This window comes from Poeciliopsis prolifica, unplaced genomic scaffold, assembly GCF_027474105.1.
Source record: "Poeciliopsis prolifica strain line A6 unplaced genomic scaffold, Auburn_PproV2 SCAFFOLD018, whole genome shotgun sequence".
Taxonomy (NCBI): Eukaryota; Metazoa; Chordata; class Actinopteri; order Cyprinodontiformes; family Poeciliidae; genus Poeciliopsis; species Poeciliopsis prolifica.
Window position 1 is genome coordinate 4,136,602 of NW_026562393.1, and position 25,993 is coordinate 4,162,594.

Consider the following 25,993-nt stretch of genomic DNA (forward strand, 5'->3'; position numbering starts at 1 on the left):
AAGAGCTTATGTATGAACCACACATCAGCAAATGAGAAAATGTCTTTGATTAACCGATCATCAGAAAGTGTGTTCACGTTTAAAAAATTACAAGGTTTCACAGTTCACTGATTAACATGTGTGCCCGGGTGAAAGATGTCAGCATTGACCTTAGAGAATCAACAGTGGCTTCCCATCAACCTGGAGACAGTCAAAAAGCCATTTCCAAACTATTCTATCATTCTATGGTGAGAAAGATCATTCTATTAATCTTTACAATTTTTTTAAGCAGTTAGTAGGAGTAGCATTGATGAAATGTTTTTAGAATAAATTTATTACAACGTTTACATATTTGGTCACTGACCTGGTGGGACCCCAGAGGAGATGGTAGAGGAGGACAGCTGGCCTTGGCCCTTGGAGGTCATTCCTGCCACTTCGATAGTGTATGTAGTGAGAGCGGTAAGGCCCGTGACCCTGTACTCAAGGGTGACATTTGGCAGGTAGTGGGTGACTCTCGTGTTTGTCCGATTGAACTCCTCCCATGAAATGCGGTATCCTGACACAGCAGCAGAGACGGGTTAAACAGAGCATGAGTCCTTGCTGTGAAAATTCTGCGGTAGTTTTACAACAATGGCAACTCTCAGTTCGCTGCTGTGGGGAAAGCTAACAGAAATATTAAATTAACTTCATCAAAAATTGAATATAGCAAATTTAATCAGCAAGTGATTATACCTCCCCGTGCTCACACATCCTCAGCACAGACTCTCACACACACGCTCAACCTCTCAAAGTTAATGTAATTTGCTCCTTGGCCAGCAGCTCTTTTCATGTGATTGCATAAAGCATTAAAGCAGCATTTCTTGCCAAATCAGTAATCTCACATGGCATGTTGGTGTTTGTCTCTTAGGACTGTGCAGCACATTAAAATGTCCTGGGAAAAATTTTAAAATATATATATTCTTAAGGTATGTACATAATACTATGTATATATTTTTTTTATTATTTGTCCTTAAATAAAATAAACTTGCAATGTGGATGAAAAATGCAAAAATGCTCCTATCCTGTTACATTTTATCATCTTACACCTATAAACTTTAACATAATTGATTAGGATTTTATATGTAAGGTCAATGAAGACTAGTGCATTACTGTGAAATACAAAATAAATAATAAATGGGTTTCAAATAATCTTACAAATAAAAGTCTGAGAACTTTGGGATGTCTATGTATCAGTTACTATTCCATACCTGGCTCCTTTGTTTAGGGGTGTTGTGTAGCTGGAAGCAGAACCTTTGCCCCAGTGTCAAGTTCTTTTCAGTCTCTAATTGGTTTTGTCTCAGGAATGCTTGATTTTCCTGTTTTCTCTCACTATCTTACTGGTCAGATTTTCCACCTGGCCTGAAGACATCTGAAGGCATCTTTGGAGGTTCTCTAATTAATACTGTCATTTCCCAGTTTAGACGGAAAGCATGTGTTGGTAAAACTGTAGGTGTGCAACAATCTTTCCTATTTTCGAATGATGGATTGAACAGAGCTTATGCTATAACATGACACTGAACCAAATCTTTCCACTGGAAAAAACCTCTAAGGCTTTCACAGAACAGCTGCACCATACCGCATTACACTCTGTTCAAAATTATTATGCAAGTGATATTTTCTCAGATTTTCTTAAATGGTCAATGCAAATGATGGTCAGTATTTTTTTTAAATAAAAAACTCAAAATGCACTGATCCAAATTATTATGCACAGCAGATTTTCTAAATATTTTATGGATTATAAAGGACGTCAAATGGTCCTCAGAATAGACTGTAAATCTGTAAACAGATACATATAAAACTGGCAATGCAACTATTCCAACAACTTAAGAAGTTGTTCTTACATACTTCCACAACTTTATTTGTGACTTTCTCAAAACACATAACTCATGAGGACTTTCTTCAGTGGTTGTGATGCCTCATAAATTATTCTGTCATGCACAACAAAAGGGCTTAATTTCTTTTTTCTCAGAGATTGATGCAACCGTCATGTTTACTCCATCAAACATGATTGTGGTAGAGTTATTATGACCGCGATGAGAAGACGAGAACACTTTTTGTTTTGCAGAATATGTTTTGAAATATTTTTTCGTCTCAGAAGACTAAAGGTATATTTTCAGGCTAGCCAAGGCAGTTGTAGGCGTACAGCTCAAATAGAATAAACAACAAATATTACTGTTGCTCCCATGTGCTTAGCACAATAAATGAGGTCAATCTACCACAGTTCCATCTCAGGGTTGGCTCTTGTTATTGGCCTCATTCCACAAAGCTTTGACAGATATAAAAACAGTATTTTTTTCTTTTCTGCTTCATTTCTCATAAAAATTGGGAAGTTTACCTGTTAGAACGCCATTCTTCTCACTCGGCTCACTCCAGCTGACTTTGAGAGAGGTATCCAGGATCTCTGTAAAGCTCAGGTGGCCTACAGCACCGGGGGCTTGATTTGGAAAAATAAAAATAATGAGCATTGCCAATGGGCAAATAGTTCTATCTGCAAATAATTTACTACGGTATTTACTTTTGAACACTTCAACATTTGGATTGTAAATCTAACTCCGCAAAATCAAACTAAGCAACTGCAAACAGATGGGCTTTTAAAGCGTTGCTATTAAGAGAGTCATGTCCCAATTAAGGAGATTCTGGGTGGATGCAGAATACACTTTTTTTTCATCAGCATCTCTACAGCATGATTCTGCATGAATAATAGATCTTGCCCAAAGGATGTTGTTGCTGTAAGATGCCTGATTTCTTTTGCCAGGATGGCAGAGTGAGAAGAAAAGTTACTTACTGTCCTCATGAGTCTTCAGAGCCTTAGGTGGGCTGTGGGGACCGTCTCCAGGTGTAGTGAAGCACAACACCGAGGTGAAATACTCAGTGAACTTCTTCAGACCTGTCACGTATCCCACGTGGACACTGTCCTGGAAGTTCGGTCGTACCGTTACCATAGAAACTTCTTCTTCTTTGCCAGGTTCCCAAGCCAGCAACTAGAAAAACAAGAGGAGAGACAATGGGAAAGAAAATTACTCTGACAACCAAAGTCTCTAGGGATCACTTGCCATCTTGGTTTAGTCTATTTTTAGAAAAGTGCTCCGGTGATGTTTTGAACGAAGGAGAACGTAAGAATAGAAGTAAAGCTCTATTTTATTTTGCTCAAGAGAGATGGGATATGATGTCACTATAAATGATTAGCCACACACACTACTGGGACAAACGGGAACTGGATTGACCAATTAGCTATTTAAGTAATCAGTCCCAGTGGTTAATCTTTTGGGCTAATTTACAGTTTTTAGGCCAAGCAAATGTTTATTAAAGAAGTAAGTCAGGGGGCTTAATGGTCCCTTGTGCCTGTTTAATCACTCATCCCCTTCATATTCAGTTAACCCTTTAAAATCAGATATAAGAAACTAATTGCATTTTTTTTCTTTTAAATAAACAAAAAAAATTGTGTAAATTCACCTACTTTTTTCCAATTCCCTAACAAGTTATAATTACTAGTGTTAGATGTTTAAGAACTGACAATGGCTTAAGTTTTTCAATACATTTATTTTATTCATGGTTTCCTTTTAAAAAGCTACTTTACCGAACTCCATACACTTTCACCCACATCAAAACTGATATGAAACGGTGAAAATTAAATAGTTGAATCTGCAATAAAAGAGAAACTTTCTATCAGCACTGGACATTTCAAGATATACACGAAAGCAAACGGGAAATGAGAAGCAAGTCACAGATAAATGCTGCTAAAGAAAGAGAACAACCGTCAACTGACAAATGGGAAAGCACAGTCCATTGTTCTCATTGGAGCAGAATATTGTTTGCCTTCTGGCTTTTTCCCTCCTCTTCCTACATGTAATAGAGCATGTTCTGCACTGACAGCTCTGTCAGTGGATGTGATGACTTGTTGTGAAGACACTGTTGGGGGGCCCGCTGACCTTGTAGCCCTGGTTGATGCCGTTGATGAACTGAGGGTTCGGAGCGGTCCAGGTAAAACGAATAGCTGTTGAGTTGACTGCCTCAACCTGCACATTTCCTGGAGCGATGGTTGGGACTGGGATGAATGATGGAGAGAAAGCAGAAGAATTGGGAAAAAAAGAAAAGGAAAAAAGAAAGGAATAGACAGAATGAGAAACGTATTAGAAAAAAAGGGTGTTAGCGTGCCTTTCAACTAATAGTTTAAAGTCTGTGCGCATTGGTTTTGCTGCCAGTATTGATCGCTGCTGCACGGGTCAAGGCAGATACTGCCATCACTCTCCCACTGACACACCTAATACCAGAGCTCTTTGTGGGTGTACTTGTGACTGCTTTAGATGTTTAGGGATTTTTAGGTATATAGAACACCTGCAATTAGAAAATAGACAGCCATATGCAACCAGATGTACACAAAACCTATTAAAACAATTACTGTACATATGAGTTATTCCAACTTTGTTTTATGTAAAGTTGCATCTCAATATTCAATAGAATATTATATAGAACAATAGAAAACATTTTCAAGAAAACAAGTCTTGTGTTTTGGTTGTATCACGGGTTGCACAATCTTAGATAAGGCTACTTAAATCACAATTGCACAACGACCTCCAAGAAAGTAGGCCACAAAAGGTCAATAGCTAAAAAACATTTAGTAATTGAGTGTTATATTGAAGCATATCAATGGAAATTTGACTGGAAAGAACAAGTGTTGTAGGAAAACACCCAACCAGGACTCAGCACCTGCTCACACTGCTAATAGTACCAGCATGTGGTTTAACCAAGGTATCCTGTTGCTTGATTGTTCACTGAGTATTCAATTTTTATGGAGGTTTATGGTAAAACTTATTTACCAAGACATCTAATTTGTGATGAGTCCCTTACCTCCTTGAAGAGTCCACTCTGTGACTTTATGGCTGAAGATGCCCAAACCTGCCCCGTTGTAGGCAGCCACCTCAATCTCATAGTTTGTCCAGATGATTAGGTCTTCTAGGAGTAGAGTCGTCACATCCGGGCTGGAGATATTCTTGAGCTGATAGTCCACAGGTAGCCCAGTGAGTCGGTAACTGAAACACAAATTTGAATATAAAAATCCGGAAGTACGTCTGATTAAATAAGAAGATCAAAAAAAGTTATTTTCTACAGCAATTCATTTCCATAACTGAATTACACTTATGTACACAAATACATATGTTTTCTGAGAAACAAAATTTTTCATTTCTTTGGGTTTTAGCTGTAAACCATATTTCATTGGGATTAACAGAATCAAACATTTAAAATGCAGAAATCTTTGTCAAATTAATATATCAGAGAGCTTTAGTTTTTGAATTAAATTTCTGAAATAATTATATTTTGCATAACATTCTAATTTACAAATGTGGTAAAATTGTGTTTTTTGGGGGGATTTGGGGGTTGTTTCTTGCTCCTCAGACAAGGACATTACAGTATTCAACTGTAGTACACCTTTCTTCGTTCTAGAGGGGGACAAAGCACCAGCAAAGCGGCACCTAAAATCCCATAGGCAGCTTTGACTTTGTCTGGAAATCACCTGCGGTTTCATTTGGATGTAATGAATAAAAAGTCTGACAGAGACCCGAGCTAATTATATGTTTAGAGGATTTACAGTCACTTTGGCTTATTGCATACTCTGTCTATTAGAGTCACAATGTTTGCTCAAATCAGCCCAGTAATTAAAGGTTGGTTGTACGTCAGATAAAATATTTTTCAAGTTGCTTTGTCAACAGAGACAAGTGGGTTTCATGAGGAAAGAGTAATCTAATACTGACACAATGTAGTATATATAGATTTTAACAGAGTCTGTTCATTCAGAGAAGTTTTACCAGACTAAAATTTGACTGCATAACTTCCCAAGAATGTGGAAAAGCAGGCAAAGAAGGCAATGCCATGTAAAAGGGTGGGGGTGGGGTGGATTTTACCGGACGATGTAGCCTCTGAGGATGCCGTTCTGTTGGCTTTCGGGCGGCGGCTGCCACTGGATCATGATAGACTGGTTGGTTCTGCCGCTGGCAATGACATTCTGAGGAGGGGCACTGGGGGGCTCCTCTGGGAGAGACACGCTGAAGATCAGACACACATATAGAGAAAAGAAGATGACAGAGAGAAGATTGCATCATAGAAATAGATCCTTCAAAATCAAGCTGTCATTTATGTAAATTCATTTGCTTTAAGGTATTTACTGATGCTTCCTAGTATTTGTAATTTGCTCATTTTTTATAAAGAAACACACAGTGCACCAACAAACGCAGTTTTTTCCTCACAAACACACTGTTGTGCCTGGGGGGAGAGGATGGAAATAAGAGAAAGGAATGAGACAATTAACAGCGACCAACTGGACGCATGGAGGGCTTTGTATTGGGCCAACTGTAACAAACGGGAACATAACCCTTTACCCCCACCTATGGGTTTCCTCTTGGTAGAAAGTTGGCAGTGTGGCGAAGCATGACTGGTTGGTAAAGCGAGACCGACAGCGGTTGAGGAATAGCCGGTTATGTGAAGCCACAGAGTTGACAATGTTGATGTCACCTCAGATCCAGATCATTTCGTAACTCCACGTATGTTACAGTAAGCTTTATTTGGAAGTGCCTCAGTATGAGCAAAACATTGTATTTTAACACAGCAGCCACAAAGCAAAGGACTTCAAGATGATGTAGACATGACTGCCTCCGCAGTTATTGGCTCCACTGGTGCAGAGTTGTGAAAAGAAAAATCAGCTTTTTTGTCGTGGCATTGTCACATGAAGGAAATATCCCTCCATATCAATGTGTCCAATATCACAGCAACAAAGCACACTTTGGAAGCAATACTTGGTGGGATATATCTTAAGTGGCAACCATGTAAATTTTGTATGCCAGTATTATTTTTTATGAATATATTTTGTGGTCAAGATGCTAAACCAGATAAATACTAGAAGGAACACTGCAAAGAAGAAAAAGAAAGAATAGATGAAGAAACTGAGGTAATGTGCTATATGGTCATCAGAATATTCCACCAGTCCATCTGTGCTTCTTTCCTTCCTTCCCTGCCCCCATCCATCCGTCCGTCTATCCTAACTATTAAAGGTACCTTGTTTTTGTGTCTCTTTCATTGTCTTGGTGTTTGTTTGTTCAAAAGAAGTGAAGTATTTGGTATTTGTTTGTTTCTGCTGAAACCATGACCCCAAAAGGGGAAGCACATACCAAATACTGATTCAAAAGTGCTGTTATTTTTACTTGGCACAGCTACCAAGTGAAAGCTGTGCCAGGATTGCAGAGGCATTTGAAGATCGGTAATACTTTTCAATTTCTTAATAATGAAATATTCTTTAAAATGTGTTTAAAACTATAGCATCATGATGAGGTCCCCCATAGAAAAAATGTATTTTATGATTTGTTCAGTGTTTGTTCTAATAAAAGGAGAATACTGATGAACAGATAAAGGTCTGTCCTTCTCTCACCGGTCAGTCTCCTTACTGAACTGCCCCTTCCCGACATCATTAACGGCACAGAGGCGGAACTGATAGGAGCGGGCCGGGATCAAGCCATTCACTGTCACTGCTATGGACTCTGGTTCAATATTGGCCAGCAGGATGGCCCAGGGAGCATCTAGAACAGAGAAAATGAAAAAACAAAATCCACATGACAGCATACAAACACACACATTCATTTTCACTGTTCCAGTCAGCTAAAACATAATAAAAAAAAACCCAAACACTGATTTATGACTAATTGTGTTATATTAGCAGTTTGAGTTCTACTAAATCTACTTTAAATGACATACAGCAACCTCCACACTTTTGTGCATCTTTGCTTAGATGTGCAAAATTAAAGAAATTAATATTTTACTGCAGTAGAATCATATCATTGAATCATACAACCTTAATGTAAACATTTCCTGTTTGATTTAATTTAAGTTGAAAAAATAAGCAAAACAGATGGGTCACATCTGATAAACTTGTTTTATCATCCGCCACTGAAGTACATTTAATTTATATCAAGCTCACAGTGATGTCAACTCTTTCTGTTACAGGAATGTCACTCTTTGCTATTGTTCTTCCACTTATGAAGATTGTTTTTTAACCTTCCTCGCCATCCTTCTCATTAAGCCGATTGGATAAAATTGGGTCCTTGTCGAGTCTCATTTATTATGATTCCAGTTGTTTTAAACTTTTTAATTATAGCTGTAGAAACTACAGTCTAGACCAGCAGTCATTTTCTTTGAACTGTTTTCTGATTTATGTAGCTCAGCACCAAACATTTGAATGGCATGTTCCACTGTTTTTCTCATTTTGAAGATTGACAAAGACAATTTGGCCATTGTGGTAAGTCCATTTTACACACTAAAGAAATGAGAAGTAATGGATTACAAGTTGAGAATTCTTTTTGAAATTAACTTAAAAGAATGAAACAAAAATCTAGAACTAAGTTAAGCAACTTATGAAACAATAAGTGTAGCATTGGTATTCATTCAATAGTACGCATTGTAATTAATATTTTTTTCTCTAAGTGGGATGTTTTTCCCACTGCATGAATGCACTTAAATTAGAAATTGATTTAAACAAAAAAAACAGAGTGAAGTTCTACCACTGCTTCCAGTATTAACAAGAGGACAGTGTCAGAAACGTCCAAAATAATCCTAATTAATTATCCTTTAAATTTTATTTGAGCCTCTCATAAGTTCTTTGCAGCATTTATTTTGCATTTAAACGTTAAAGCAAAAGAAAAAACAAAAAAACGCAGGAGTCTGTCTCCGTGTATAGAAATGCAAACGAAACACCCAGACCCAAATGTGAAACATTTTCTATGTTTCAAGTCTTCATCAATGATCCCACAAGTTCCCGCTTCCCTCAAACCCAAGTCAGAATACATAATTTATAGGTAAACTGGCATGAGGAGAAGTGAACTTTGAGCAGAGTACAGAAGTGGACTGGTAAAGACTTACTGTTTTCAGAAACCTCCAGGATATAGCGTATGAGAGGACTGTTCCCATCAAAAGCCTTGGCCCAAGCCAGGTCTATGGCTCTTTTCTCAGACTTGCTCAGCACTGCAGAGGGGTTCTCTGGGGCGTGTGGGAGCTGCCTGCGCAGGGGGAAAGATCAGAGCACAACTTTGATAAATAAAAGAACTCTGTCTATCAGAGCAGTTTGCTTCATTGTCTACATCTCCTGTAGACGCTCGAAGAGAGAGTCAAATCTTTCGCAACAGAGACATCAGTTCAGAAAGGTGATGAAATGTGACTTGACAAGACAGCAAAGACGATTCCTTGTCAAGATGGACATGCAGGCAAACAAAACGAGATGGATATTACCGGAGGTCAGGACGGGAAAAAGGAATGAACGACATTAGGAGACAGATAGGAGGAAAATGCACAGACAAAGATGTGAATAAATGAGGCTAAAGCTGAGGATCATTAATTCATTCAGGCATAAATTCAGATAAGCGCAGGCAGATTCATATATAAACCTTAAAGCGACGGACGGATAGTAACTCAGAGTAAAAGCAGTAAGCCAACAAGGGAGACAGTACAGCGATGAAGACAGAAACAGTCACATTCATATTCAGTTTAACCTTACTGCAGTGACTCACTGGTGAAATGATGGAGAATAATAAGACTCTACAGAAAGAAAAAAACAGTACAGTATAGGGGAAGAAAAAAAAAACAGAAGTGGGAGAAGGGAGTCCACCAGGGGCTGGAGAGTGTCAGGTGAGAATGAGGACAAGGAAGGTGGGAAAGAGAAGGCGTCATTTAAGTGGAAATGAGTCAGAGGTGTCGATAAGAACAGGCAGGACAGAAGGGTGTTGGGGACATGTTTCTTTCTGCTACATCACATCAAAGAATTTTGACGGCAAGAGTGTAAGGAGGAAAAGATGAGGAGAGATGGGGAAGAGGGAGGGGTTTACCTGACACGGAGGTGAGCGCTCCGGGAGTCGTTGCCTCCGACCGAGGTGACTCTGCACGTGTACGTGCCGATGTCACCCGACCAGGTCTGGGAGATGTGCAGGGTGCCGTCGGCGTCCAGGCGCATTCGGGGGATGGCTTGCACATTGATCAGAGAGTTGTCTTTTTCCCAAACATGCCTGCAAAACAGACTCTGGAATGTTAAACTGCTGTGCAGTCCAACAGCATGAATCAAAATGTGACATTGTTGAGATTTCTAAGCCTGTGAGATCATCATTGTTTTTTTTTTCTGTTTTTGTTCCATTCTTACAAGAGATGAATTTATCAGACTTCTACTGCCTGATACTGTTTCCAATTTTCTTTCTGACTATACACACACAAGTTAATCTATATACACTCTATTTTAACTCAACCTCGATATCAAATATATGTATATATATATTTCATGTATATAATGTATATATTATAATGTATATAGAATTGTATAATGTATATAGAATTAATATATCTACATATATTAATTAATCTATATTTAGTCTTTATCTGATGTTTACAAACAATAAAAATACATTCCAAGAATATGTTTGGCAATTTATCTGGATTTAACAAAAGAAAAACAGCCATGCAATTTGATTAACCTAAGCAACCTAAGCAAGAGAAAACTTTTTTTTGTGACATTCCTACCTAATACTGGTATTTTAGAGAAACTAATTCTAACAGGCTGCAATTGCAAAAAACAGAAAAAAGAAAAAACCCTAATTGTTCCTCACTAATGTCAAAATAAATTTACGTTTTTCTGGGTAATCATTGAACATCTTAGTAAGGAAACCTTTTCTGAATTTATTCTGGATGTAACTTGCTGTTTCAAAAGTTACCTGACATTGCACAAATTTTGAATAAAAGAAATATTTCAACAATGACAGCCAAAGTGAGTTTATTGGTTTTTCCTTCAAACTAATAAAGTCTCAAAGTTGGAGTGGGTGCATTAAGCACTTTTAGACAATTTCAGGTTTATTGCACAGCTAGAAGTAGATGGCAACAGCTTAATATACTTTTTGTTTATCTTTATTTCCAAGAGTGGCACAAATAAGCTCAAGTAAACCTATCTTATTGCTGTGACTAAAATAGATGAAGCTTTTGATGTGCTTCCAACGTCCTGGCACCGTTTTCATATTGAGTCCATCATTTCCTACCTCCGAATTTCTGCAACTCTAATTCACCTTTTATTCCAGTAGAAAGCAGAACAAAGTCTTCAAAAGAAGAAGCTATTTGTTCTCTTGTTCTCCCTTTTTTATTTTTTACTTTGGCTGTTTTTAACTAGACATAACATATTTTTTAACAGTTTGAACATATTAATGCAAATTCCAAACTTTTTAAAGAATATGAACAATGCATTATATTTAAAGATTTATGACCTTTGGAAGATAAATCAAGCCACAACACTATAAGTCCTCTTTCGGAGTTTACAGCGGGCTCTTTTTTTAATTCATCCTTTTAATTTAATTACTGCTCTGAGATGACTGTGGGTGTTTTGTGTTGGTGTATTACTTAGATTTACTTTATAATATAGTTTGTGTTTTGTTATTTTTTATCATTTTTTTCTCCGAGGAGTTTTTTGCGGCGCTAGTGGCTCGTTTTTTTGACAGTGGGCAGACGGGAAAGAGGGTGAGGAGATGGGGGAAGACATGCGGCAAAGGTCGTCGGGACCAGGAGTCGCGGCCTCAGTCCGCGTTGAGGACTGAGGCCTCCAAACGTGGGCCGTGCTCGCCCCTGGGTCACCACAGCACACCCCGAAATTTGCGTTTTTATTAAGCTGATCAAGCTTGGGAAGCAGCTATTTTTAAGTAATGTTCAACTTCTGGAGATCAGCGCACATCTGATCTCCACTTGAATGACATGTTTTCTTATTTGATAAATTTTTAAGTTTGGCAAAGAGAAATGTGCATCTCTACCGCCTTATATTCATACTGTAAGGAAAAGGAAGTCATGGAAAAAAAACTGCTTCAGATGAATTTATTTGATAAGAACTGTTATAGGAGCAAACACGCATGGCAACAACAGATTTGTTAAAAACAATTATCTCTTCGCTGAAGGTTTTTTTTCACCAAGTGAGTAAATTCAAAATTGAATTTTGAAGGTTGTATTTTTTCAGAATTTTATCAGTGTTAGAGTGTGAAACTCCAATAAAAAGATAATTAATTTGAACATTTTTTGCACATCTTTAGCAAAAAATAAATCTGAGTTTCAAGAAGTTGTTCAGCAATGACTACATTTTTCATTGCTTCTGAAAGACGGTATTTAGGCTTTGAGTTGAAGTCTCATTTAAGCAATCAAAAGTCAGTTGTTGCAAAACTCATCTCAAGTCTTTCTATGAACTAGGAAACCAAATAGTTACTGTCTTGATTTACGGTTTTAGTTCAAATGTCTGGGACACAGTTTGAGATCAATAGCAAAACAGTTGATATTTGTCAAATTGCATATTTTGGATGATGTGGTTTAAATATGTAACTTTTAAATATTAAAACAAAATCTCAACTTTATTTTATGCCCATTTTGTTATGTATCAGACAATACAATTTTGTTGCCACCTACATGAACGCAAAACCTCGACATCCATATCCCCATAAGTCATAGAGTACACGGATGACTTTGTCATCTTCTATTTAGCTGTAATCCAAGCAGACAGTGTTATCAGTGAGCCGTTTCATCCTCTTCCCACAGTCTCCTCAAAGTTACCACCAAGATTGACCTGAACACTCACTGGAACGCCTAATGGCTGTATATCAAACAGCAAATCCACATTCATCATATCTACACAGCACAGAAGCAGTGTCAGATGTCGCTTTCTCATTTGAGTATAAAGAGAGAAAGGAATCCATTGATCAGGAGTGAAGTTGGGTACAAGGCAGGAGTTCAGTAATCATTCTGCTGAAAGACTCGTGTGTTTCACAGGACTGACAGCAGTGGCGGTATGTGGTAAACACTTCTATCATACACAACTTTCTTTTAGTTTCTAAATGTGTAAAACTTTATGTCACACCCTTCACAGTAAAACAGTTTTAACAAGATACACGCAAAAAATATTTACTTCGTACAGTTATGTCAACAAATTCCACAAAACTAAGTGATGTTCCGTATATAAATGGAACTTAACAATATTTAGTAAACAAATCAAAAATACTTGTAGCTCCAACTTATCTGACTTAAGATTGTGTGGCAATCACTGACTTTTGCTTTACTTAAGTTTTAGGAATGATATAGCAGTAGTAGCCTTAGTTTGACTTACTAAATAAAGACATGTCAATAGTTTTCACATACTTCACATAATTTCAGTAAATTAAAATTACACCAACTGGTAGGGGATTGTAGCATAGCATATTGTTGCATCAAAAAAAAAACTGTTTTTGTGACTTTAACAAGTAAAAAAAAAAAGTTAAACTTACTGAAATGTGTTATGTTTGATATCTCCATTTATTGAATTAAACAATTCTATGAGCTCATTTTTTGAGTGTAGTTTAACAGCAAATGTTGTTAAAAAAATGTCTGCTCTATTGAAATACTACTTAACTTACACTACCTACTGCTTAACAAGAATTGTACAGTTGGTGAATTTTTCAGAAAAGTGTAAAGATGTTAATTTTTTAATAAACTGATGTGTGTATGATTTTTACTTCTACTTAATCATAAAATTACAATAAAATACCTTGTTTATTATTTAAATTTCAGACATTTTTATTATTTTAATATCAGACGATGATTTATTGCCTGATATTTTAATATCAGACAATGAGAAAAAATTGGGTGGATATGAATTCTTTTGCGACGCACTGCTGAGGTTATTTATTTTTCCAGAGAGTAATTTTATGCCATCAGTTCAAGCAACTTTCTGGAAAATTTAAGCCATAATATCTCCAATACAATGCGTCCATGTCTCCACATGTTTGTGAACAGATTCTTACCTGATAATTACACTCGGGTCATGTGTGACTCCACAGGTCATAATAGCTTTGGTCCCTTTGATGACACTCTGATCCTGTGGGGGTGTGGTAATCCGAGTGCGAGCTGTGGAGACAAATCAAAGACGTGAGTGAATAGCAGAAACCCACCGGAACGTGCTTCCTTAAATGAGCAGGGTGAAGAGAAAAAGAAAAATCGCCAAGAACTTCAAAATGAATTTCAGAAAGCTCATTTCAGATAAACAGACAAGTTCCAAATGAGGAAGCTAAGTGAGTGTTTCACAAACCATGTTTTATTCATTCTTCTTGATAAAATGATTCAGCTTTTGCATCTGTTGCATTTTTTTTCCCTCACTAGGGTTTAAAGATTTCCTCTAAAATATTCTGCATTAAATACGTGTTTGGTACTCACTCCCGAAACACTTACCCCAGACAATGAGGTCAGCAGATGCCTCATCGATGCCCCTCGAATTACTTGCCATGCAAGTATAGGTCCCGCCATCAGAAATGTGTGAAGGAGAGATGAGCAAACTTCCCGACTCAAGCAGAGTAAACCTGGGCAGCTGCACAGAACCGCTGGCCAACACACGCTCACCTAAGGTTATTGAAAGGCAGAAGAGAAGAGTGAAGAGAAAGAAGATCAATAAATAGAGAAAAGCAACAGACAGAATGATAAAAAGAAATCTATCTATCTATCTATCTATCTATCTATCTATCTATCTATCTATCTATCTATCTATCTATCTATCTATCTATCTATCTATCTATCTATCTATCTATCTATCTATCTATCTATCTATCTATCTATCTATCTATCTATCTATCTATCTATCTATCTATCTATCTATATATCTATATATATATGTAGTTATTTCTTGATTTGTGAAAAATATTTGTACACAATCTATACATGTTTTATTAGACTAATTAGAATATCTTTCGATGAGGCTCATTTGTCAAACTAAGTATATTTTGAACATAATCTTTAAGCAGGTATTGAACATATTTTTTCATTAAGCCAACATTTTTGTACTAAATCTGTTTTTATTGGTCTGATGCAATAATATTGAAAAACTAAAATGTCATATTGGAAAATCATCATAATAAGCAAAAAACAAGGCTTCAAAACATCTCTGTGTAATAATCAATGTAATATGTTTTAGCAAATTCATTTAATTACTGGAATAAATGAACATTGCAGCGCATATGCACAGAACAGAAATGAGCTTTTTTTCACTTTAACAATTCTGAAACACAGTAGCCATGAACCTTGAAGAAAACAGGGTAGTTTATATACTGTGTTCCAAATTATTATGCAAATTGGATTTAAGTGTCATAAAGTTTATAGTTTTTGTTGTGCTATTAAATTTATAGATGGTATTATGTGCCAGAGGTCTTTGAATCACTATCATTAATTTCAGAGAGCTGATTTGATTAGTTGGTCTGGTGCGCTCAATTAAAGGAAATCTACTTAAGGATGTTCCACATTATGAAGCGAGCCACAGGTTTCAAGCAATATGGGAAAGAGAAAGGATCTCTCTGCTGCCCAAAATAAACAGATAGTGTTTAAGAAAATCTGAGAAAATATCACTTGCATAATAATTCGGAACACGTGTAGATGTAAGAGTGACACAACAGCCATCATAAACTCCATCCTGTATATGAACTGCATTCGTGTACATGTTTGTGTGTAACAGAGACCTTTCTGCCAGGTTATGGCAGGCCTTGGAGCTCCTGAGGTCTCACAGTGCAGGATAATTGACATCCCGTCAATCACCGTGCTGTCAGAGGGTCCGGCTGTGATGTTCGGTGCGATGCCTGAGGGGAGATAAAACACACGCACATTTCAGTCGTGTTACTTCTAAGCACCAACCTGCTGCAACAGAATGTTTAATTTGTGCTTTGTCCCACTATTTTGAAAAGGAGCAACACTGCCTTCACACTCCTGCCACTACGATGTGCCAAATGTCTATTTGCAGCCAGATAGAAAATATATAGAAAGTAGAGGGAGAAATAACCTGAGCATAAATGGAAAGTGAAGGCATTTCCAAGGCAACTAAAATCCTTGTGTGATGTGCAATAAATCAAAGTCCCTTATGGAATGACAGGAAACCATATCACTCCCTACAGAAAGGATGCATTGGGAGTTTGTCACAGTAGTGGAGTAAATATCCAAGCAGAAAAGACATGGAGACATGGATGTATTGACAAAGAGGAGAACGATGAGATGAAGTCTGAGCAGACGAAGACGAAGAAGAGGTACCAGCACCACGAGATTAGAAATAAAGACGAAAGGAGTGATTTAGTGACTTAGATTATTATGAATTCTGAAACAAGACGCACCATGGAGTGAAAGCAGCAGGAAAGAAGATGCAGCGAAGAAAATTAGATGTCAGAAACTTGCAGAAAAGATGCACAGCTAGAGTACAATTACCATTGATTTTCAAATTCCTGCAGTGGCACAAGCTCAGACAAAAAAAAAAAAAAAAAAAAATGATGTGGAAGTTATTTCGGAATTAGGAGAGAGGCAGCAAACATGGTTCTCAATGATGGGTTTCTGTACTGTAAGCTTAAAATGTCTGAACAATTGTCAGTCCATTCATCATTTTCTGCTTTTCTGAGATCCGGTTGCAAAGTGCATTTTCAAACTGCATTCTTCTCCTTCTACATGTCATCCTTCAAGATGCCCATGCGTCACATAACTTCCAGGCATATCCATTTAGTTTTTTTTTTTTGTTGTTGGGGATGAAATTATCTCAAATGAACTAATTTTCAATGTTTGTCAATGTGCTTTAAAGTGTTTAGCATGTTAATGATTTTCCAACATACAGCAAAAGGGCCACAAAAATGACAAAGATGGATGGATGGATGGATGGATGGATGGATGGATGGATGGATGGATGGATGGATGGATGGATGGATGGATGGATGGATGGATGGATGGACTGCAGGTGTATATCTACCTTATTTTATTGGCTGCCATATGTTTATAGAACATGGTAGAAATGCATATAAAAGATTCATATAGCCCCACTTTTCTCCTTATTTTAAGATTTGATCGCATTTCTATTTTTTGTAACACAATTACACCTCATCATCATCCTTAAATCTGACAAAGGGCTTAAGGGAGCTGAATATATATAGAGAGTATAAACATAATATAAAATAATAAATAAATAGGAGTTTTATCAAGCCAGCTTGTTATATCTTTAAGACCAGTAATTATTCCTGGAAGCAATATTTGATCTCCAGGCCACTCACTGGTAACAGCCAGGTAGGTGTTAGTCTGAACTTCTCCTGCCGAGTTCCTGGCAAAGCACTGAAACATGCCGGTGTCATCAGGCAGCAGACCGTTGACCTGCAGGCTCCCCCCCACCAGGACTCTGTACCTCGGCGTCTTCACTGGATCGATGGGAAGGGCATCCTTGTACCAGACGATTTCTGGCTGGGGAACTCCTGCAGAGAGTCGACAAGGATTTGGATTACAGACAGCGGGTTACAGCCGCCCTTTCAGTATGACTTCATTCAAATTCAGAATCTGTCAAGCAAGTCAACTCTGGAAGCATTTGTCAAATAGAATAAAGCCATACTCACCCCTTGCTTGACAGGGAATGTCCACCACCTTCTCCATCTCAGCCGTGATGTGTTTCTCTGGTTCCTTGATGAACTGTGGTGGCTCTGACAGATCAAAAACAAAGCAAAAAATAAAAAATAAAAATAAGGGAAAATGAACACACTAAAAAAAACATCATTAGAGAATTATAATTTAATGTGATCATAAAATAATGAGAAACAGAGAGAGTGAGATGCAATATTACATCAAAACTGTCCAGCTGTTGGATCATAAAGCTTAAACAGAAAAAAACAAAAAAATCCACCTCAAATTCAGGCATCTTCTGAAAAACGAATTGCGAAAGCAAGACAAGTGTCAAAGTCAGCAGAATTAAGGTAAAAGTTCACTAAACCTTAGAGCTTGAAAACATCAAAGTGTTTCATAGGGATGGAATCAAAGTGACTCCAGCAATGCTATTAAACTGTTTCTTGAGGGCAACCATTAGCTTCCCTCCAATTTAAATCAATAATATTTTTCTTGTTACTGCCTCATGAGCTCACAGTCAAGCTGTTCTCCATGTAACCAAGTGAGACAAGACAAATTTGCATAAAATTTTGGCCACATCCTTTCTTTGAGCCAAAATGCAATGATTATTCCTGTAGCACAGCCACATGCATATGGTAGTGGCAAATATATTCAATGCACTTTCAACTTTTTCACATTTTTGTCACATCATAACCATAAACCTCAATGTTTTTGTTGGGATTTTATGTAACACAAATCAAAACTATCAATATCAAAATCTAATTAAAATTCAATACATCTATTGAATATATTAAATGGTTAAAAAAGAGAAAATAATAGAATGAATTTGCATGAAGTCCCCTTAATTCTGACATAAAATATGTTTTAGTCTCCCTGCTAAAACAAATGCAAAACATCAATGGCACATTTTTTTTTTTGACAATTTTTCTTTTCACCTTGTTTTGGTATATAATAAAATCCCAATATAATTGGCTGATGTTTGCAATTCTCATGTAATAAAACTTCAAACAATGGAAAAACTGCTTGCAACTCTTTAAGGAGTATTAGGTTTCTTGGAATCAAAGGTTTTAATTTTATAAATTTTCAAACAATTCTGACCAAGATGGCACATGTTCCTCTCAGGAAAAACACTGAACACTTATTTTGCAAAGGCAGCAGCAAATATGTAATCTTTTTGATTTCACACTTACAGGTATGATCAGTCACATCATAAATATCTGTATGTAGTGTGTGATGTTTTAATTCTTTTATTAACAGTTTTGTCATAAGAAAAAAAGGTGTGAATCAGTGTGGAACCATGGTGTTAACAGAAGTAATTAGAAGGCACAGCCTGCAAACACAAATGGATATAGAACGACGACAGTACTTCAGCACACATGACATGATAACAAGTGAAACTAAATTGACTGCACGAGTTTCCTTACCAAACACATGAAGGTAGGCACCAGCGCTGACAGAAGGCACACTGCTGCTGCGGAGAACGGTTTCACATTCGTAGAATCCGGCGTCACTCACCATTGGGCTGAGAATAGTGAGCCTGCGGTTGAAGTCACTCAAACCGCTGCTCACCAACACACCGTTTTTACGCCAGGAGATACTCAGCTTTATAAGAGGCCTACACAAGGGAAAAAAAAGACATCAGATCTAATTTTTCCTATGTACTTGGGAAGCAATATTCAAACCTAGCTTGAGGAGACAAAAGCTAAAGAGATGACCCATGCACAGCTCATGAGGAATGTACAAAATTGAAACAGCAAAAGGTCTCTGCATGCTTCGAGTGTTGTACTATTCGTAATGGAGGTTGTACAATGTATTAACAGCAAGGGTGACAAGACAGTGGGGATATTGTTAAAAACAATTATTTAATATGTTTTTGTGTTGTTTTGGGGTTTTTTAAACACTGAATAAATAATGACAATATAAAGGTTTGTAACGAATGGTGAAAGTTGTTGAAGTTCCTGGAGATTTCCCTTATTTTGGAGGAACAAATCCTGAAAAATGTAGGTGAAGGTTTTTACCTGGCATTGGCCACACACTCCATCGTAACCTCTGATGTGCCTGTGACCACACTGGTGTTCTTGGGCGGGATGATGATAGTGGGAGCAATGGGGTCGGCTGGACCTCCAATATCTAGACGGACAAGCAAAGATACTCAAAAAATGCATACAAATACATTGATCCTTTCTAAGTAGCTGATTGATTGAAAGAACTGAAAGGAGGAGCAGTGTCACAAGGCGACCGGAGGATTTTGTATTTAATATCCTATAAATCTCACTGCCACTCAGCACTCTCTGCGGGTGCCCATTGATGTGAAATATTGAAACTGACCGGCGAACACACCGAGCATGAGCTATGACTGAGAGATGGGTCGAACAGGATGAGACAGTGCACTGTGTGTGCATAACAAGGTATTTTTTGCCAAACCAAAAAAGAAAGAAAAATACTGCCAACATAAAACAGATGGGCTGAATGGATCCTTGTCTATACTATCTATCTGAAAACACATTTATTCTTTTGTTCGGGTTTGTTTCGAGCATTACACACTGCTCATGGCGTTGTAAAGTCTTGTGTGCGTGTGCATGTGTGTGTGTGCAGCATGAAATATGTCATGTCTGTGATAAACTCATAGCGATCTGTCAGTCCTGTCATGCCCTGGGACTGAGCTCATGGCGGCACATGTCAGACGTAGCTACGGGGGATGTCATGACTCAGTAATACCAACCTGGGTTTATTTGCAGGCTTTGATGTACGTAAACACACGTACCTCAGAGCAGGCCAATGACTGACAGCTATTCACCTGAGAGAGACTTAATCCGACAAGGCTTCTGGCTCTTTAAAATGTTTATGTAACTGAAAGTAGGAGCTAAAACGTGTTAATTTTCTTACTTTGGAAGTTTGAGATATGTGTGAGTGCAGTGGGGTAGGAAGAGCTTTAAAACAAATTGCAAGTTGTTAGAATAACCATAATCATTCGTATTTGTTAAATAGCAAAACATGGCAAAACACATTTTGAGACCTTTTCTTATGTTCTTTAAATTCAGAAATGTAAATTATGTTTGAAACAATTTGTGAAAAATCCAAACGATAATCTCATTGGCTTTGGTTATGAGATCAAAGTTCATCTAAAAGCATCTGTAATTCCAGTGAAAGGTGGCTGTGTGCCGTGGCTGTCGCTTTTTTTTCCATAATTCTTTTTTTAGTTAAAAATAAAGAATATATATACATATATAGCTCAACTATTTCATTTTCTGGTAAGACAGACACGTCTTGGATATATATATATATATATATATATATATATATATATATATATATATATATATATATATATATATATTTTTTTTTTTCTACCACTTCACATTACAGTATCCCAACTTAGTGTTGGGATAGCATGTGACTAAATCCAAAAGAACAACAGAAAGTAGTTTTGATAAGCTCCGTAACTATGACAAGTAAATAAAGACAGGATTTCCGAATTCACTATTCCTTTTGTTTTAGCCATATTTAATTTAAAAAATATAAGTATACAATTCTAAGTTCAATTTTTAAATTTAAAAAGCTTAACTTTCTCACTCTGATTTAAGCTGTCAGACAACCCTCACCAGGGTTTCAGCTTTTCAGGATCACATTTTGTTCTCAGTCATCATTAGTAAAGGTCAGGTGTTCCAAATTTCAAAGCTTTACAAATAATCCTCAAACCTAATCAGCAGCAGAATTTGACAGCATCTGTCAAATTTGTTGACAATTACCGCAACTAAGGCAGACAAAGCAGGTAAAAATAAATTATGTAAGTGATGTAATTAGAAATGACAGCTCGCAGAAAAAGCTGAGGTCAAATTCAAGTTAAAATAGCAACAAAAACAACAACAACAAAAAAACATCTCAAGGTAAGATCCTATTGGTACTTCTTCATGCAAGTCACATTCCATCATTATAATTTCTGAGATTGTTCTATTGATCAGTTTCACCAGTACAACTTAAAAAAAAAAAAACTTCCGAAGAATCTTGTTTCGTCTTGGAGAAACCGCCTGATATAATCACATATCACAAGAAGATTGCTGCTACTTCTAAATGTCTGTTTTCGAAGAAGTGGTTGACAAATTTGACATGTATCAATGATAGAAATATGAGTTTTTTTGTATTTCTTTAAGTCAAGTCAAGTTTATTTGTATAGTGTTTAGTGATCTCACAATCTTTTCTGCCATCACTTGAACAAGACAAGTTTTCTGAGTTCCTTTGCTCGAGGCAGAGCCACAACCCCCAATTGATAGTCAACCTGGAAGGCTGTTTGTAAAAATATATATATATATATATCGTGGCTGAAAGTTAGAGTTAACCTTTTGTGTGGAAAAAAAAAAGACCAAACCGTAAGTTAAAAAGACTTGTGGGGGAGATTGATAGTATGATTACATCAAAATTTACCTTCTGAATGTTTTCAGTTTTTGTTTTAAGACTATCAATGAAAGGGAGAAAAAAGCTAATCCAAGTGTTGTAGATAATTACTTGTAGCTACCATGTTCATTTCTGTTAGTTTTAAGTCTCTTAATAGTTTTATCTGTCTGAATTGCTGCATCAAATCAGACCAAATGACATGATCGTTGGGATCAAATAATGTTTCTCCTCTTTGATCTACTGGTTTCTACTTGTTCTTTTGTATATCTTGGTTCTTCTCATGTCATTTATTCTCTGGGCTGCTCTTTTTATTTATAATGTTAGTGTAACACATGTTGGTCACTATTGGTTTCTATTAGACTGACAATGGAGAATCACAATGTGTCTGCATTATGTAACAAACTGCTGATGTCCTTTCTTCACATCAGATCACTATGTCACACTAATTTTGCTTGAATTGTATGGCGAAACAAGGGGGGGAGAGTGGAGGAATCTTGGGGCGGTGTTTCAGGTTTGATGCAGGTTCCCATGAATTGGCTTGAGCATTCTCGTGCTCTAACCAAACAAAGCTACAAATCAAATGATCAAATTTATCTCACTACGTCAATCTTTGTCACAACCTCTCAGTTGATTGTTGATTGCAAGGCAATGTGTATATTGCTGATTTAATGAATGATCTGAACGATACTAAAGCTACAGGGAAGCGAAAGAGATTCAAACACCACAATTTTGTTTATTTTATGTTTTTTTGGAAAACTTGGACACAGTCATTGAAATATGAATATGGACACTTCAGATGCTGATAGAAACAGGTCCATGTGTTGTAAACTGCAAGAACTCACAAGCTCCTCCAGCAGCCTGTACATGGGGATGCGTACATATGTGGAGCATATGGTAAATGCTCGAACCAATGCACGTCACGTTTCCATCAGACCTGAAAAGCTGAGCCCCCCCACCACCCGCTTGCTTCACCATATAATTTGAGTTGTGTGTGGTTTTGCATGCTCTAGCTCTTGTATAATCAACTCTGCCACCATTCTCAACATAAGCCACGGGCTATTTCTGCTCCCTCGTGTTGTCAGCTATATTATCTTACCCTCATCCTTCTCATTCACTTTCATAATGAACTCTAGTCTACCATGTCATATGATGCTGTCTGTTATATTTTCTCTTTCATTTCTCTCTGCTCAGCTCAGGCCGGCTGACTGGGTTCGATTTGTGAGTCTTGAATTTTTTTGTTGTGGAAGCTGAAAATGTTGCTGAATTTTAACTACTTGGCACATTGGAAAATAACCTCTTCTGATTTATGTGTTTAGTGTTTATGCAATATTGCAACAGTATTTTTCATTCTTAAGTGCAAGTAGGCAAAATACTGTATGACTTCAAGCATTGATCTTTGTGATCAAGTATGAAATATTTTGTTCAAAACATGATGGCATATTTTTTTTTAGCAAGGTCTAATTTTCTACTGTAATTAAACCATTTCTAACTGGGCTGCAAGGTGAAAACAGTGGTAAAAAGTATTGGCTTGCATTAAGAAGGTCCTTGGTTCAAATCCTGACCTGGATTCGTTCTGATTGGACTTTTCATGTTTCAGGGAAAATAGCAACAAAGTAAACATAAGTTTTATGTACAAGTGTGCAAACAAAACATTTCAATTTGATTATATTTTATATATTTCTCAAGGGGCAAAATGACTCTTAGTAACAGAACCTTGGTGAGTTCCTCTCTAAGTATTCTTCTATTGCAAATATAGAGACTGCTTGTAAATAATCTAAATAGTGTTACTTCGTCTAAATCAGTGGTTCCCAAAGTGAAGAGAATTTTTGGGAACCAACTGGTCTAAATCATTCCTATTTGTTGCACAGTATACTTTTGCATGAAACTGAAGTATGTATATGAATGTTACTTACTCTCAACTGTTAGGGTGATGGGTTGGCTGGTCTTGTTTTCTCCATTTATGTCGTTAACTGCTTGCACATAGTAGCGCCCGGCATCTGGTGCCACCGAAGACAAAATAACCAGTGTGTTGTCCAAAGTAATTGCACTGAAAAAGGGACAAAACAATGTGGATTCAGTACAAATAAAACTAAAATCCAAGACACACATTGTTAAAGTTAAAGCTCAGCCAAGATCTGAGTTCCAACAAAAGTTTCTTCAAAAGAATATGAAGCTGGCATCTTCAGAGGCTGCATTGTCCAATTAAGGCTAAATATGTTTGAAGTTTATTGGGTCCACAGTTGATCCCACTGCTGAAAGGAACATCAAACATTTTACCATTTAATTACACTGTTCAAGCAGTGTTAAGTCGATTGATTTGCAATGTGTAAACAATGTGTAAGTGCTGAACGAGCATAGGAGAAATATCGACATCCTCTCCTTTCTCAAATATGATGTCCTTGCATAATAAGCTAGAGCAATTAATTTGATGTTTGTACCTCGCCGCTTTCTGGGACCTGAACCCTGGCAGCTAGCCACTTTTGAAGACAATAACATCTTCTCTACCGGGTGCTGCAAGTCTAAATAAATAAACACAGATTCATTTTTAACGAGTGTCTTCTAGATCCTAACAACAAGTTAGTTTGACTTTTTCATGCTCTGGCTTTGACTCTATGTCTGTAGCATCTAGAAACAATGAAATCTTTCTTCTTGTTCCGTGATGTTCTATACTCACACAAAGTTTGGAGTCAATACTCTTTTCATCTGGACCTGTTTTGCACAGTATCAATCCACGTTTCAGCTCGTCTCCTTACTTCTTCTCTTTCTCTCCTTTATGTACTGTTCCTTTTTTGCATTTCTCTTTGCTTCTGTTTATATTTTTAGTAATCACTGACTTAACACATACCAAATAATTACAAAATTCTAAAACCAAAAGACTTTGAGAATAAGGAAACATGAATATGGTAATTAGGGGTCCAAATGCAGTGAAAGGTCATGACACTTAGTCCTTCACATTTTGTTGAAAGAAGAATATGCCATCTATGATCAAAAAGAGGATGTTCATCTTTTCATAACTGTTTTAAAACTGCTATCAAGGTAAATTAATCACTGAAAGTACAATCTGAAGCTCTACACACTAAAGCAATGAAGAAAAGGCTGATAATAATGTCATTCTGAAGCTTAAAGACCTGAAACTACTTTAAAAATAACAGAATGTAAGAGAGCGTTCCCATTTCCCTTTCCTATAGTGACAGCCCTGGAGAGCGAGTGCTGGATGAAGTTAAATCTTTCTACACTGTTTCAACTTAACTTTGCACACCATATTTTGAACTTGAATTCATTTTCAACAAATTATTTGTAGACATTGAAAGACGATTTGTTTATGTGTCTCCAATAAACAATATAATACTGAGAAAAGGTTAAATTTGATCAGGGGTGTAGTTTTTCAAATTTGATAAAAATGTATTTATTCAAACATGACTTTGACTTATAGTTCATTTAAGCCTAAAGTAGAGGGAAATGAATTTATTGAATTTATTTATTGAAAATAAAAACAACATGTTCTCTTACACATATCTAGTCGCTACAGTTCCTCAATTGTTTTGTAGGTGTATCAGTACTACACCTAAAAAACTGTGATATTTGTAATCAAGAACCACAAAAAATGCATGGTGTAATTCTGGTTTATCATGAGAATTTATTTAAAGTTTACCCTTCAACATTGTACACTAAAATATCAAGACTGTCTTACAGAATAAACACAGCAGAACATGTATGATCAATGGAGCATGCACAGAAACAGTGCACACTATATCACCACAGACTACCTGAGCTCTCAGCGTTCACAGGCTAAGATCCATCTTCAGGCCGAATGATTCCCAAATATGTCAGAAGCGACCCAGGTGACTAAGCTCATTTGGGATTCGCTTCACATGCTGAGACTCTAAATACTCTTTCCAAAGGGGCAAGCAAACTTCAATGGCTGCAGCGCATGATATGCGGTAAATATTTTATGCCAGTTCGCTGGAGCGGTGACATCCTGGACACACGTGTATGAATTATGGATCCCTTCAGGGATGAAGGAAACACAGGAAGTCTCCAAAGCAGTGACTGAATTCGGGGTGACATCTCAGGGATGTTCTAAAATAGCTATGCAGTCCAGGCCTAACTCCTTATGCTGCACCCTAAAACATATAAATATTTGTTGGTAGCCATCGCTTAGATGATGAAA

General features: G+C 37.0%; 1 protein-coding gene across 1 annotated transcript in view; it reads right to left on the reverse strand.

Annotated features, from left to right (window-relative positions):
• sdk2b (sidekick cell adhesion molecule 2b) overlaps window positions 1-25,993 on the reverse strand; it is a 287,137-nt gene that overhangs the window by 43,135 nt on the left and 218,009 nt on the right. The window contains exons 5-21 of the mRNA XM_055042498.1: window positions 23,736-23,869; window positions 19,449-19,560; window positions 18,855-19,045; window positions 17,427-17,510; window positions 17,094-17,288; window positions 15,534-15,650; window positions 14,260-14,427; window positions 13,836-13,938; window positions 9,879-10,055; window positions 8,920-9,056; window positions 7,436-7,583; window positions 5,919-6,059; window positions 4,867-5,048; window positions 3,948-4,063; window positions 2,804-2,999; window positions 2,354-2,452; window positions 344-535 (exon numbers count right to left, since the gene is read on the reverse strand). Of these exons, the coding sequence (XP_054898473.1) occupies window positions 344-535; window positions 2,354-2,452; window positions 2,804-2,999; window positions 3,948-4,063; window positions 4,867-5,048; window positions 5,919-6,059; window positions 7,436-7,583; window positions 8,920-9,056; window positions 9,879-10,055; window positions 13,836-13,938; window positions 14,260-14,427; window positions 15,534-15,650; window positions 17,094-17,288; window positions 17,427-17,510; window positions 18,855-19,045; window positions 19,449-19,560; window positions 23,736-23,869 (2,492 nt within the window). The remainder of the gene's footprint in view (window positions 1-343; window positions 536-2,353; window positions 2,453-2,803; window positions 3,000-3,947; window positions 4,064-4,866; window positions 5,049-5,918; window positions 6,060-7,435; window positions 7,584-8,919; window positions 9,057-9,878; window positions 10,056-13,835; window positions 13,939-14,259; window positions 14,428-15,533; window positions 15,651-17,093; window positions 17,289-17,426; window positions 17,511-18,854; window positions 19,046-19,448; window positions 19,561-23,735; window positions 23,870-25,993) is intronic.